The following is a 15,906-nucleotide window of genomic DNA, read 5'->3' as shown; positions in this document are numbered from 1 at the left end:
TGAAAAAAGTTATTCTCATCTCGGTTTTAAAGGATTTCCCCCTTATCCTTAAGCTGTGACCCCTTGTCCTGGACTTCCCTAACATCGGGAACAATCTTCCTGCATCTAGCCTGTCCAACCCCTTAAGAATTTTGTAAGTTTCTATAAGATCCCCTCTCAATCTCCTAAATTCTAGAGAGTATAAACCAAGTCTATCCAGTCTTTCTTCATAAGACAGTCCTGACATCCCAGGAATCATTCTTTGGTGTAAACCAGTTTCTTCCTGCACTTTTCCCCAGAGATGCTGCCTGACTCGCTGAGTTACTCCAGCATTTTGTGTTCTGTATTAAATCCTGTCCAACACACCTCAAATAAACACCCTGGGCGAATGATTCACACGTCACATTTTCTGTGAATCAATTGCACGCATTTCCTTCACAGCTTGTCAGTCAGTAAAGGGGGAGGTGGGATTGCAAACCACTCCCTGGTCTGGATGTCATCAGTCGGCGTCGCCTTCGCCGCCAGCGGGAAGCAGAAGACAAGAGCAAAGATCCTATAGCAAAGCTTGCTATAAGATCTTTGGACAAGAGTGAGGACAGAAGAAGAGGAGAAGAGAGTGGGGGAGAGGAGAGGACTGTAGAGGGGAGGGGAGAGGATTTGAGTGGACAGGAGAGGAAATAATTGTATTGTAGAGGGGAGGGGAGGGGAGGAGAGGAGTGGGGAGGGGAGGAGAGGAGAGGAGAGGGGAGGAGAGGAGAGGGGAGAGGGGGGGGAGAGGAGGAGTGGGGAGAAGATTTGAGTGGACAGCAGAAGAGGGGAGAGGATTGGAGTGGGGAGGAGAGGAGGATTGTATTGGAGTGGACAGGGAGAGGAGAGGATTGGGAGGAGAGGATTGGAGAGGAGAGGAGGGGGAGAGGAGAGCAGAGATTGGACAGCAGGAGAGGGGAGGGGATTGGAGGGGAGGAGAGGATTGAGGAGAGGGGAGGGGAGGGAGGTTGGAGAGGAGAGGAGGGGGAGAGGAGGAGGGAGGAGGAGGGGGAGGGGAGGGGAGGGGAGGAGAGGAGAGGGGAGGGGCACACTGACTATGTGAGCCGTGAGTGCATCATACATGTCCAAGTCAGCGCGGATTCCCCGCTCCTCTCGTCCCGACAAGCGGCCGGGCCTGAGCCGGATCCCCGCCGTTGTCATCATGCTCTCGGCCGCGTTCCTCCTCGCGGTCCTGGGTATATTCTGGGGTCTCTCCTTCACCTCCCAGCCCCCCGATGTCGTGCAGGAAGACTGGAGCCGGCGGAAGGTACGTGGCTACCACATGGCAACGTGAGGCTGCGACAGGGTGACAAAAATATCGCAACAGTGTGACATGAAATGGCAACAGTGTGACATCAAATTGCTACTGTGTGACCCGAAGTGGCAACAATGTGACATGAAATGGCAACAATGTGACACGAAATGGCAACGTTGTGACACGAAATTGTTACCATGTGTCATGAAATGGCAACAATGTGACCCCGAAATAGCAACAATGTGACCCCGAAATGTGGCATTGCACTGGCCAATCACCCCGTCAGAACCCCCTTAATTTATGTTAATTCAGACTTTATTCTTTAAAGATCGTTATTTTATTTTAACCCGAATTGACCTGTATAAATGCAAATTTATAAGGCGTTTGATTTAAAGGGAACAAACTATTGTCAATAAATTTAGTCCAATATTGCCACAAGATCCTAACCCATAGGTAAGGAAATAAAAACGTGTAATAATTTAACTGGTTGTATCTCAGCGTCGATTATATCAGCTGGGGGACCTCTCCTGGTGAAACGATGCAGGGTTTTACAGGGATTACATTAACACTCTGTATCATTATATTCCTGTTGCAAAATCAACCCTTCCACTTCCTTCATCAATGCCCTTGCTCACTTTAGATCAGATTAGTTTATCTGGTACGATGAAAAGCTTTTGTTGCATGCTAACCAGTCAGCGGAAAGAAAATGTGCAGGAAGGAACTGCAGATGCTGGCTCAAACCGAAGGTAGACACAAACTGCTGGAGTAACTCAGCGGGACAGGCAGCATTTCTGGAGAGGAATGGGTGATGTTTCGGGTCGAGACCCATATAACCATATAACAATTACAGCACGGAAACAGGCCATTTCGGCCTTTCAAGTTCTTGACGAACACTTATTATCCCCTAGTCCCATCTACCTGCACTCAGACCATAACCCTCCATTCCTTTCCCGTCCATATAACTATCCAATTTATTTTTTAATTATAAAATCTTCTTCAGTCTCAAAACATCATCCATTCCTTCTCTCCAGAGATGCTGCCTGACCTGCTGAGTTACTCCAGCTTCGATTTAAACCAGCATCAGCAGTTCCTTCTTACACCCATAGAGCTATGTCGGTCGGCATAGATAGACCGGGCCGAATGGCCTGTCTCTGTAGCATGGTACCAGGGGTGTTAGAGGGAACTTGGATCGGAGCTGAACTGTGCGCCTGCCTTTATTACAGCACCACCACAAGCCAAAGAGTGTCATGTCGAGTCAAGTGAGGCAGTTGGCATCGCTGGTCGACTTCCACCGTCTGTGGAATACTTTCCTGGTGCCCATGTTGATTGAGCGATATCCCGGGTCAGAGGGCATCGAGCTGGTTCGACAGGTCAGTCCCCGGTTAAAATATTTCCTCTTTGTTTCGTGACGATGGCGTGACTGTAGTGGACTTAGATTTAGCTCTGAGGGCTAACGGAATCAAAGGATATGGGGAGAAAGCAGGAACGGGTTACTGATTGTGCATGATCAGCCATGATCACATTGAATGGCGGTGCTGGATCGAAGGGATGAATGACCTGCACCTATTTTCTATGTTTCTATAATGGACTTCCATGCCACAGAGGGCAGTGGAGGTCAAATCACTGGATGGATTTAAGAGAGAGTTAGATAGAGCTCTAGGGGCTAGTGGAATCAAGGGATATGGGGAGAAAGCAGGAACGGGATACTGATTGTCGATGATCAGCCATGATCATATTGAATGGCAGTGCAGGCTCGAAGGGCCGAATGGCCTCTTCCTGCACCTATTTTCTACGTTTCTATGACGTTCTCTAATCACCAAATCAAATTCAGGCTGGACATAGCTTGGTCTTTGGTTCATAAGTGATTGGAGCAGAATTAGGCCATTCAGCCCATCAAGTCTACTCCGCCATTCAATCGTGGCTGATCTGTTTCTCCCTCTCAACCCCATTCTCCTGCCTTGTCCCCGTAACCCCTGAAACCGTTATTAATCTAGAAGAAAAGGACACAAGTTATAGTTTAAGAAGGAACTGCAGATGCTGGAAAAATCGAAGGTAGATAAAAAATGCTGGAGAAACTCAGCGGGTGGAGGCAGCATCTATGGAGTGAAGGAATAGGTGACGTTTCGGGTCGAGACCCTTCTGGAAACTCAGCGGGTGAGGCAGCATCTATGGAGAAACGTCACCTATTCCTTCGCTCCATAGATGCTGCCTCACCCGCTGAGTTTCTCCAGCATTTTTATCCACCTCCAATTCATCGTTTAGATTCAGATTCAGATTCAATTTTAATTGTCATTGTCAGTGTACAGTACAGAGTATTCAATGTCATGTGTACTTCTTCTTATCGAGTCCACACGCAAGGTTAGAAGTTGCTCAGTCAGAGCTGGACGCACTTCTCAGCATCTGCATACAATGGTGTCTGTCTTGTGCTTCTGAGTGCGGTGGTGGACAAATTGGTGGAAACATGGGCCGTGACGTGAACTCTCTTTCCTTGACCCTGCCACGTGTACCGAGGTACAGTGAAAAGCTTTTGTTGCGTGCTAACCAGTCAGCGGAAAGACAATACATGATTACAATCGAGCCGTCCACAGTGTACAGATACAGGATAGACATAGACATAGACAATAGGTGCAGGAGGAGGCCATTCGGCCCTTCGAGCCTGCACCGTCATTCAATATGATCATGGCTGATCATCCAACTCAGTATTCCATCCCTGCCTTCTCTCCATACCCCCTGATCCCTTTAGCCACAAGGGCCACATCTAACTCCCTCTTAAATATAGCCAATGAACTGTGTGGCCTCAACTACCTTCTGTGGCAGAGAATTCCACAGATTCACCACTCTCTGTGTGAAAAATGTTTTTCTCATCTCGGTCCTAAAAGATTTCCCCCTTATCCTTAAACTGTGACCCCTTGTCTTGGACTTCCCCAACATCGGGAACAATCTTGCTGCATCTAGCCTGTCCAACCCCCTAAGAATTTTGTAAGTTTCTATATGATCCCTCTTCAATCTTCTAAATTCTAACGAGTAGAAGCCGAGTCTATCCAGTCTTTCTTCATATGAAAGTCCTGACATCCCAGGAATCAGTCTGGTGAACCTTCTCTGTACTCCCTCTATGGCAAGCATCGACATATAAAATAGGGTCAGGAGGAGGCCATTCGGCCCTTCAAGCCAGCACCGCCATTCATTGTGATCATGGCTGATTGCTCCTATCAATAACCCGTGCCTGCCTTCTCCCCATATTCCTCGATCCCACCAGCCCCTATCTAACTCTCTCTTAAATCCATCCAGTGATTTGGCCTCCACTGCCCTCTGTGGCAGGGAATTCCACAAATTCACAACTCTCTGAGTGAAAAAGTTTTTTCTCACCTCAGTCTTAGGGAATAACGTTTTAGTGCAAGGTAAAGTCCAGAAAGGTCTGATGAAAGATAATCTCGACGGTCTCCAATGAGGTGGATAATATCTCTGGACTGCTCTCTAGTTGTTGGTTGGATGGTTCAGTTGCCTGAAATATGCTGTATCATTCTATGACTCTATGACACTTTAAAACTGTATCCTCTAGTTTAGTTTAGAGATACAGCGTGGAAACAGACCCACCGAGTCCGCGCCGACCAGCGATCCCCGCACACTAACACTCTCCTACACACACACTAGGGACAATTTACAGTTACACCAAGCCAATTATCCTACAAACCTGCACGTTACAGAGATAGGTTGAATAAGTTAGGTCTTTATTCTCTGGAGCGCAGAAGGTTAAGGGGGGACCTGATAGAGGGCTTTAAAATGATGAGAGGGATCCACAGACACAACTCTCTGATGTGGAAAAGTTTTTTCTCACCTTGAGTCTTAGGGAATAACGTTTCAGTGCAAGAGGAAGACTTCAGAAAGGTCTGATGAAAGATAATTCGACGGTCTCCAATGAGGGGATAATATCTCTGGGACTGCTCTCTAGGTGGCGGTGGATGGTTGAGCTCCCAGTGGAAGTGGCTGGCATTCTTCTCTATGTATCACTTTAAAACTGTAAATTCTAGGCATTTAGTATAGAGATAAGGGAATGGAGGGTTATGGTATTCGTGCAGGCGAGTGGGACTAAGGGGGAAAAAATCCCCCGACACACACGGACTTATAGGGCCACACAGACTAGGGCCAATTTACATTTGCACCAAATTGTTATATGTTATAAACCTATATGGTCTTTGGAGTGTGGGAGGAAACTGGAGCATCCGGAGAAAACCCACGGGGAGTACGTGCAAACTCCGTACAGACAGCACCCGTGGCCAGGATGGAACCCGGGTCTCTGGCGCCGTGAGGCAGCAGCTCTACCCGCTGCACGTACACTAACCGCAACCTTGCCGTTCTCCAGCACATCCAAGACCAGCTGGAGTCGCTGCCGGCCGGCTGGAGTCTGGAGACGGACACGTTCGAGGAACCAACGCCGCATGGAGTCCGTACCTTCACCAACCTGGTGGCCACTCTGGCCCCCGCTGCCCGCAGACGTCTGGTGCTAGCCTGTCACTACGACTCCAAGTACTACCCGCCAGACGGGGCCGGGCGAGTGTACGTGGGAGCCACGGACTCCGCTGTTCCCTGCGCCATCATGTTGGAGATCGCACACGCTCTCGACAAGGAGCTACGCCGACTAAAGGAGAGGGTGAGTCTGTCCCGTCATGTCCCGTCCCTGCTGGCCACTGGAGACCCTTCAGCCCATACTGTCCCTGCTGGCCACTGTAGACCCTTCAGCCCATCCAATGTCCCTGCTAGCCACTGTAGACCCTTCAGCCCATCCCATGTCCCTGCTAGCCCACCGGAGAACCGCGCTGCACAGAAACAGGCCCTTCAGCCCATCCTGTCCCTGCTAGCCCACTGCAGACCCTTCAGCCCATCCAATGTCCCTGCTAGCCACTGCAGATCCTTCAGCCCATCCAATGTCCCTGCTGGCCCACCAGAGAACCGCGCTGCACAGAAACAGGCCCTTCAGCCCATACTGTCCCTGCTGGCCACTGCAGATCCTTCAGCCCATCCAATATCCCTGCTAGCCACTGCAGATCCTTCAGCCCATCCAATGTCCCTGCTGGCCACTGCAGATCCTTCAGCCCATCCAATGTCCCTGCTAGCCACTGCAGATCCTTCAGCCCATCCCATCCTGCTAGCCCACCAGAGAACCGTGCTGCACAGAAACAGGCCCTTCAGCCCATACTGTCCCTGCTAGCCAATGCAGCCCATCTGACCCATGCCGGCCCAGCCTGTGCACCAAAGAACTGTGCAGAACAGATCCAGGCCCTTCAACACATCGCATCTGTGGTAGCCCACCCAGCGCTCCAGCGAATAGTGCGGCACGGAAACAGGCCCTTCGGCCCATATCGTTCCTGCTGGCCAACGCGCACCCTGTGAATCATAGAGCATAGAAACGGGCCCTTTGGCCCATCACATCTGTACTGACCACCCGTTTGCACTGGGAATCGTACAGAGCGGAAACAGGCCCTTCTGCCCATCATGTGAATGAATGCTTTATTGTCACATATGACAAGTCGCAGTGAGATTTGTTATGAGCGTACCCAAGGTATACAAACAGTGGCTACATAAAGGGCGCTGTCCTCGTCCACTGGTCAGCACCATCATTGACCCCGTACCACCCTCTCCGGACACTGACCGCGGCCCCAGCCACGGGTTCCATCACCCACTCAGGGGCCGTCTAGCCTGGCCACGTTTTCCGGCATTAGACAGGTCCAGCGTTGTCCGGCAGTGGCCAGACGTGGGGCCGAGCGGCGCTGACCGGTTTGCCCGACTCCCCTCCTGCAGGCACCGGACCTCACTCTGCAGCTGCTGTTCCTGGACGGAGAGGAAGCACTGGTCAGCTGGACGGCCACGGACTCACTCTACGGGTCAAGGCATCTGGCCGAGCGCATGGTGAAGACCAGGCACCCCCACACCACCTCCAGCACCACCCTCATAGACTCACTGGTCAGTACAACCACACCCACACCACCCCCCCCCCCATATCCCCACCCCCCCCCACACCCTCACACACACATCACCCCTAACACCCCCACCCCCTCACACACCCACCCCCTCACCCCCACCCTCACACACCCACCCCCTCACCCCCACCCTCACACCCCCCCACCCTTCCCCACCCTCACCCCCTCCCAAACCCCCTCACCCCCACCCATATCCCCACTACCTCACCCCCACCCTCACACACACATCCCCACTCCCACCCCCCACTCCCTCACCCCCACCCTTCCCCCCCCCTCACCCCCTCCCAAACCCCCTCCCCCCCACCCATATCCCCACTACCTCACCCCCCACCCCTCACACACATCCCCACTCCCACCCCCACTCCCTCACCCCCACCCTTCCCCACCCCCACCCCACCCCTTCCCCCCCCCCCACCTTTCCTCACCCCCCACCCTCACACACCCATGCCCCCCACCCCCCTCACCCCCACCCTCACACACCCATCCCCTCACCCCCACCCATATATCCCCACCCCCACTCTACTAACCCACCCCCACCCTCCCTCATCCCTCACCCCCCCACCCCCACTCCCTCACCACCCCCCCACCCTCACCCCCACCCCTTCCCCCCCCCTGGGACCCCCCCCACTCTAACCCACCCCACCCTCCCCTCCCCCCCTCCCAAACCCCCTCACCCCCACCCTCACACACCCATCCCCTCACCCACACTCTAACCCACCCCCCACCCTCCCTCATCCCCCACCCCACCACCTCCCCCACTCTCCCCCTCCCCCCCCCTACCTCCTTTAGCACCACCCCCTTGACTCCCTGGTCCCCCCCCCCCCCCCCCCCCCCCCCCCTGAGCGTGACCATTGTTGTCTCTTCCAGGACCTGTTTGTGCTGCTGGACCTGCTGGGCGTGAACAAGCCCATCTTCCTCAACCACTTCAGCAACACTGCCCACTGGTTTGATCGCCTGGTTGGCATCGGTACAGGAACCTCGATTAGAAACGGGTGTCAGAGGGTTTGGGGAGAAATCAGGAAAATCCGATTCAGATTCAGATTCAGATTCAATTTTAATTGTCATTGTCAGTGTACAGTACAGAGACAACGAAATGCATTTAGCACTAGGATTAGGAGGCAGAAAATAGGATTAGGAGGCAGAGATCAGCCATGATTGAATGAGATAGGCGGAGATGGGCCGAATGGCCTAATTCTACTCCGAGAACTTGTGAACTTGTCACAGACCAGCGATCGATCACCATTTCAGCACATTCTCCTTGTAACTCACGTCTTGCCCTGTGTGTGACGGACTCTAATCTTCTGCTGTTCAATGTTTCTGACAGATCCACAGAATAAACACATTTCCCCGTCACTAATACAGCACACGCCCATAGAATAATGTTCCCAGTGCAGCTCCAATCACCTGTGTGTACACACTTAGTTTAGTTTGCAGGTACAGTGTGGAAACAGGCCCTTCGGCCCATCGAGTCCGTGCCGACCATCGATCACCCGTTCACACACTAGTTCAACATTATCCAACTTTCTCATCCACTCCCTACACACTAGGGGGCGATTTACCTACAAACCCGCACGTTTTTGGGATGTGGGAGGAAACCGGAATTCCCGGAGAAAACCCACGTGGTCACAGGGAGAATGAACTGTGTCCGTGTGTGTGTGTCCGTGTGTGTGTATGTGTGTCTGTGTGTGTGTGTGTGTGTCCGTGTGTGTGTGTGTGTGTGTGTGTGTGTGTGTGTGTGTGTGTCCGTGTGTGTGTGTGTGTGTGTGTGTGTGTGTGTGTGTGTGTGTGTGTGTGTGTGTGTGTGTGTCCGTGTGTGTGTGTGGGTGTGTGTGTGTGTGTGTGTGTGTGTGTGTGTGTGTCTGTGTGTGTGTGTCTGTGTGTGTGTGTGTGTCTGTCTGTGTGTGTGTGTGTGTGTGTGTGTGTGTGTGTGTGTGTGTGTGCGTCTGTGTGTGTGTGTGTGTGTGTGTGTGTGTGTGTGTGTGTGTGTGTGTGTGTGTGTCCGTGTGTGTGCGTGTGTGTGTGTGTGTGTGTGTGTGTCCGTGTGTGTGTGTGTGTGTGTGTGTGTGTGTGTGTGTGTGTGTGTGTGTGTGTGTGTGTGTGTGTGGGTGTGTCTGTCTACGTGTGTCTGTGTGTGTGTGTGTGTGCGTGTGTCCCACCGTGTGTGTGTGTGTGTGTGTGTGTGTGAGTCCATCCCACACTGACCCTGGTCTCTGTCTGTCCAGAGAGACGCCTCCACCGGCTAGGTTTACTGACGCACCACCCGGTGGAGGTGACCTACTTTGCCGGCGACACACGCTACGCTCCCATCGAGGATGACCACGTGCCTTTCCTGCGCAAAGGTAACCATGTAACCGTGTAACCGTGTGTCCGCGCGCCCGACTACATGCGACGTGCCGCGGCAGAGGGGTGGGGATTCCTTGATGGCGGTGCACTCGTTAGTGGCGTGTAGTTTATTGCCGAATAGTGAATGGCCGAGACAGAGTGGATGTGGAGAGGATGTTTCCACTAGTGGGAGAGTCTAGGACCAGAGGGCGCAGCCTCAGAATTAAAGGATGAAAAAGAAAGGAGATGAGGAGGAATTTCTCCAGTCAGAGGGTGGTGAATCTGTGGAATTCTTTGCCACACAGACGGCTGTGGAGGCCACAAGTCAGTGGATATTTTTAAAGCAGAGATAGATAGATTATTGATTAGTGCGGGTGTCAGGGGGTTATGGGGAGAAGGCAGGAGAATGGGGTTAGGAGGGAGAGATAGATCAGCCATGATTGAATGGCGGAGTGGACTTGATGGGCCGAATGGTCTAATTCTTCTCCTGTGTCCTTTGGTGAGGGACGGGTCAAGCTTCTGAAACACCAATTATTTGGGCCATCGGCAAGGAAACAGACTGGGGGATTGGTGTGTGGGATGGGGGTGGTGTTGGGTCCTTGTTGTGTGGGTGTGTGGCCCTCACCCTCACACGCCCCTTGTGTTTGTCTACAGGGGTCCCCATCCTCCACCTGATCTCCACTCCCTTCCCCTGGGTCTGGCACACGATGGACGACACGGTGGAGAATCTGCACCCGCCCACCATCGAGAACCTGGTCAAGATCGTCACCATCTTTGTGGCCGAATACCTGGGGCTGTGATGACCGGCGCGACGTGGCGTGGCTCGGACCGGTGTGTGGCGCGGCCGACCGCTGGCCAACCGCCACCTGAACTGTCCCCTCATGCCACTGGTGGCTCCACATGGCCTGTGGTCAGAGGGGGCGGTGTCCACTCTCACAGCGGCCGGAGACTGGACACTGGACATGTGGCTGCGGCCGGTACCGACCCACTCGGCACAACGTACACATTGACCACAAGGCCAGACACCCGCCTCCCACACAGACGGGGTGTGTCTGTCTGTCTGTCTGTCTGTCTGTCTGTCTGTTGCCTTTTGCATTCCCCCCCCCACATCACGTCTTATTTTATCTCTGGTTCTTTCACGTGTCTGTGTATGTATGATGCCGTGTGTTACATGTGTTTGTGTGTGTGATCGCATCTCCCCTGTGTGTGCGTGTGTGTGTGTGCAAGTATATGTGTGCGTGTGTGTGTGTGCAAGTATGTGCGCGTGTGTGTGTGTGCAAGTATATGTGTGCGTGTGTGTGTGTGCAAGTATATGTGTGTGTGTGTGCAAGTATATGTGTGCGTGTGTGTGTGTGCAAGTATATGTGTGTGTGTGTGCAAGTATATGTGTGCGTGTGTGTGTGCAAGTATGTGTGTGCGTGTGTGTGCAAGTATGTGTGTGCGTGTGTGTGCAAGTATATGTGTGCGTGTGTGTGCAAGTATATGTGTGCGTGTGTGTGCAAGTATATGTGTGTGTGCAAGTGTATGTGTGTGTGTGCGTGTAAGTATATGTGTGTGTGTGTGTGTGTGTGAGTGGGTGTATGTGTGTGTGTGAGTGTGTATGTGACAGTATATGTGTGTGTGTGTGTGTGCAAGTATATATGTGCGCGTGTGTGTGTGTGTGAGTATATGTGTGTGTGTGCAAGTATATACGCGGGTGCATGTGTGTGTGCAAATATGCCTCTGTCTACTGTGAGTGTGTATGTTTCTCCTCACACTGTCTCTCTCTCTGCCCTGTGTGAGTGTGAGTGTGTGAGTGTGTGTGTGTGTGTGTGTGTGTGTGTGTGTGAGTGTGTGTGTGTGTGTGTGTGAGTGTGTGTGTGTATGTGTGTGTGTGTGTGTGTGTGTGTGTGTGTGTGAGTGTGTGTGTGTGTGTGTGTGTGTGTGTGTGTGAGTGTGTGTGTGTGTGTGTGTGAGTGTGTGTGTGTGTGTGTGAGTGTGTGTGTGTGTGTGTGTGTGTGTGTGTGTGTGTGTGTGTGTGTGTGTGTGTGTGTGTGTGTGTGTGTGCCGCGAGAATGGGGTTGAGAGGGAAAGATAGATCACACGTGATCGAATGGAGGAGTAAACTCGATGGGCCGAATGGCCTAATTCTGCTCCAATGTCCTCTGGTCATTCCTGTAGTGGCTGTTGCTCCCACGCTGACCACTGGAGGGCAGAGGAGCTCCAAATGAGACACAAGGAGCTACAGATGCCGCCTGAATAAGGGCACAAACTCACTTCTACCCGACATTCAGCCCTTTATTGGTGTCCACAGTCTTAGGGGAACTCGTGTGTGTGTGTGTGTGTGTGCGCATGTGTGTGTATGTATTGTGTGTGTATCATGTGTATGTGGTGTGCATGTGTGTGTATGTATTGTGTGTGTGTGTGCATGCACATCATGTATATGTATCATGTGTGTGTGTATTGTGTGTATGTGATGTGCATGTGTGTGTATGTATCGTGTGTGTGCGTGTGCATGTATTGTGTGTGTATCATGTGTATGTGCGCATGTATCATGTGTGTGTGCATGTATGTGTCGTGTGTGTGCATGTCGTGTGTATTGTGGGCGCGTGTGCATGTATTGTGTGTGTGTGCATGTGTGTGCGTGAAAACGTGTATCGCGTGTGTACACGCGTGTTTTCACGTTCTCCGTGACCCCATTAATTTCCTGTCGGTCTCCTGTTTTTTCCACTGTGCAACATGTTAAAACACGTTGAAATAAAAGTGTGCTTATCTATCAATCCGATTGGCAAGTGAGAGTCGCAGCTTCATTGTCCACGACATTAGACACAGTCGCTCCTGTAGACGTGGTGGGTCGATGGAAGGGGGGAAACGGGCGGGGCGGCTGGGCCACCCTCTCTGTAAACTTCAGAGTGAACTGTGTGGGAAGGAACTGCAGATGCCGGTTTAAATCGATGATAGACACAAAAAGCTGGAGCAACTCAGCGGGACAGGCAGCATCTCTGGAGAGAAGGAATAGGTGACGTTTCGGGTCGAGACCCTTCTTCAGAATTCTCTCTAGAATTTAGAAGATTGAGAGGGGATCTTATAGAAACTTACAAAATTCTTACGGGGTTGGACAGGCTAGATGCAGGAAGATTGCTCCCGATGTTGGGGAAGTCCAGGACAAGGGGTCCCAGCTTAAGGATAAGGGGGAAATCCTTTAAAACCGAGATGAGAAGAACTTTTTTCACACAGAGAGTGGTGAATCTCTGGAACTCTCTGCCACAGAGGGTAGTTGAGGCCACAGTTCATTGGCTATATTTAAGAGGGAGTTAGATGTGGCCCTTGTGGCTAAGGGGATCAGGGGGTATGGAGAGAAGGCAGGTACGGGATACTGAGTTGGATGATCAGCCATGATCATATTGAATGGCGGTGCAGGCTCGAAGGGCCGAATGGCCTCTACTCCTGCACCTAATTTCTATGTTTCTATGTTTCAGTCTCATCAACTGATATAAATATTATTCAACAGTGGAAAAATCCTCTGAACTAGCAAGAAATGTTCTTTTTAATTTAAAAAAAAAAACACATGTATATTTCGGCACATTCCGTGACCAGGAATCAATGATCGGGATTCCCCTTGTAACTAATCTTGCCGTGTGTGACAGACTAATCTTCATCTGTTCAATGTTTCTGAGAGACATCTACATAACAACACATTTCCCCATCATTAATACAGCACGCACCCATAGAATTATTTTCCCAGCGCAGCTCCAATCACCTGTGTGTACACACTTAGTTTAGTTTAGAGATACAGTGTGAAAACAGGCCCTTCGGTCCATCATAGAAACATAGACAATAGGTGCAGGAGTAGAGGCCAATCGGCCCCTTCGAGCCTGCACCATTCGCCATTCAATATGATCATGGCTGATCATCGAACTCAGTATCCCATCCCTGCCTTCTCTCCATACCCCCTGATCCCATTAGCCACAAGGGCCACATCTAACTCCCTCTTAAATATAGCCAATGAACTGTGTGGCCTCAACTACCTTCTGTGGCAGAGAATTCCACAGATTCACCACTCTCTGTGTGTCAAAAAAAAAATATTTTTCTCATCTCGGTCCTAAAAGATTTCCCCCTTATCCTTAAACTGTGACCCCTTGTCCTGGACTTCCCCAACATCGGGAACAATCTTCCTGCATCTAGCCTGTCCAACCCCTTAAGAATTTTGTAAGTTTCTATAAGATCCCCTCTCAATCTTCTAAATTCTAGAGAGTATAAACCAAGTCTATCCAGTCTTTCTTCATATGAAAGTCGTAACATCCCAGGAATCAGTCTGGTGAACCTTCTCTGTACTCCCTCTATGGCAAGAATGTCTTTCCTCAGATTAGGAGACCAAAACTGTACGCAATACTCCAGGTGTGGTCCCACCAAGACCTTACAACTGCAGTAGAACCTCCTTGCTCCTAGACTCAAATCCTCTATGGCAATAATGTCCTTGCTCAGATTTGGAGACCAAAACTGTACGCAATACTCCAGGTGTGGTCTCACCAAGACCCTGTACAACTGCTGTAGAACCTCCCTGCTCCTAGACTCAAATCATTTTGCTATGAATGCCAATCGATCACCCGTTCACACTAGTTCTATGATTTCCCACTTCCTCGTCCACTCATTACACACCAGGAGAAATTTACCGAGGGCCAATGAACCTGCACGTCTTTGGGATGTGGGAGGAAACTGGAGCACCCGGAGCAAACCCACGCGGTCACGGGGAGCATGTGCAAACTCCACACAGGCAGCACCCGAGGTCAGGCTCGAACCCGGGTCCCTGGCGCAGTGTAACCATCCTTTATATGCATTGCAAAGACTAGTGGCCCAGCCTCTCCTCGCAATGACCTGAATGTCACGAGAACGCAGTCACCTCCCGTAATCTTCGCAGCTCCACTATAGAAACATCGGTGGTGAAGAAAGCAAACGCAATGGCACCATTTATTTCCACTGCTTTATTGTCCTATGTTCTAAATAAAAGAGTACTAATGAATATGTTAATTAACACCCAGATTAAGCGTTAATGTTAGTGTTTGTCTAAAGTTCTACCCACCTTTCTACAATTGGATAAATTCGCTTTTATTTTAAAAGTGAGTGCAAACTTCCAGAAATGTTTAATTTCAGATTTCCAGCATTTGTAAGTGTGTTGTATATGCAATCAGATTTAGGACCCTTCCCTAACTGCGCACCGGTTTTAAAAAGGCCCTAAATTCTTACAAGCTGAAAGAAAATTCAGGACAAAACTCAGGTGATTCTGATAAAAGTCACTCCCAGTGTAGGGAGAGTTTGATCATTAAAATCACAGAATTATTTGTTCAATAAATCTCCAGTTTTCAAACTAAACAAGGGGCGCGCAAAGGGGAGGGGATTGTTTAACTGAAATCACGGGTAGTTTGGAAAATGTTGCGTTAAATGATCGGATTTAAGAAAACTTTAGGTAATTCTAATTCCAATTCTATTCAGAAGGACATTTGCAGAGTCACGTAAGCGCCGCGTCGAACCCGGCAAAAAGCGGGTTGTGCTAAATATTCCACATGACTTTATTCTCGCCTTCAAGTAAAACTTTCGTGAGTAACTAAGATCCATAATACCGAAGAAAAATTCGTGCAATAATACAACTTAAAAAAAAAAAGAATGTATTTATTTTGTGAAGATTTCATTGAAATTTAAACGCTGGGTCGTTGAAACGCGAAACCTCTCATTGCCGGCTTCTAAAAATCACAGCTGAGTTACTCCAGCCCTTCGTAGGTTTTTTGTGTGTGAACCAGTATCTGTTGTTCTTTATGCCTCAAAAAAAAAATCATATTCGCCGAAGAAAATGATTTTAATCACGATTTTAGATCAGATTGAAAAAACTGCTACAAGTTTGTGGGGGAAATATTAATAGAAAATAATTAAATTGCTGCAGATTGTTATCTTTCGGCTTGTCCATCACAAACACTCGGGTTCCAGTTAAAGAACAGTTGTGTTATCTAATATAGTTATTGCCGAGTGGACGGAACCCGGTTCTCAACAACAGACACTGGTTTAACCCAGAGACAGACACAAAATGTTGGAGTAACTCCGCGGGCCAGGCGGCGTCTCGGTCTGAAGAAGGATCTCGACCCAAAATATCACCGATTCCTTCTCTCCAGAGATGCTGCCTGTCCCGCTGAGTTACTCCGGCGTTTTTTGACCATCTCAACAAAAGATCCTTGCCGTAATTGGGGACTTGAGGATTTTGTGAGAACATTTTGCGATCTCTTGAAACTACTCCTCATATCGAAGATAGACACAAAGTGCTGGAGTAACTCGGCGGGGACAGGCAGCATCTCTGGAGAGAAGGAACGGGTGATTCTACTG

At 50.3% G+C, this 15,906-nt stretch overlaps 1 protein-coding gene across 1 annotated transcript; it reads left to right on the top strand.

Moving 5' to 3' along the window:
- Positions 1-1,025: 1,025 nt before the first annotated feature.
- Positions 1,026-11,089, top strand: LOC129714084 (glutaminyl-peptide cyclotransferase-like). Its single transcript, XM_055663549.1, has 7 exons — positions 1,026-1,273; positions 2,485-2,631; positions 5,622-5,909; positions 7,058-7,219; positions 8,104-8,203; positions 9,459-9,575; positions 10,213-11,089. The coding sequence occupies exons 1-7, from the start codon at positions 1,088-1,090 to the stop codon at positions 10,356-10,358; spliced, it is 1,146 nt and encodes a 381-aa protein (XP_055519524.1). The 5' UTR covers positions 1,026-1,087; the 3' UTR covers positions 10,359-11,089.
- The last annotated feature ends 4,817 nt before the right edge of the window (positions 11,090-15,906 follow it).

The sequence above is a fragment of the Leucoraja erinacea genome, chromosome 38, assembly GCF_028641065.1.
Source record: "Leucoraja erinacea ecotype New England chromosome 38, Leri_hhj_1, whole genome shotgun sequence".
In the NCBI taxonomy this organism is placed as follows: Eukaryota; Metazoa; Chordata; class Chondrichthyes; order Rajiformes; family Rajidae; genus Leucoraja; species Leucoraja erinaceus.
Note: the sequence above shows the minus strand (reverse complement) of the source record. Positions and strands in the feature narration are given on the sequence as shown.

Excerpts from the sequence above, each read along its gene's own strand:
- LOC129714084 (XM_055663549.1), top strand. The coding sequence starts at position 1,088 with ATGTCCAAGTCAGCGCGGATTCCCCGCTCCTCTCGTCCCGACAAGCGG. Across the intron at positions 1,274-2,484 it reads AAGACTGGAGCCGGCGGAAG|CACCACCACAAGCCAAAGAG; the intron begins GTACGTGGCTAC and ends CCTTTATTACAG. Across the intron at positions 7,220-8,103 it reads CCACCCTCATAGACTCACTG|GACCTGTTTGTGCTGCTGGA; the intron begins GTCAGTACAACC and ends TGTCTCTTCCAG.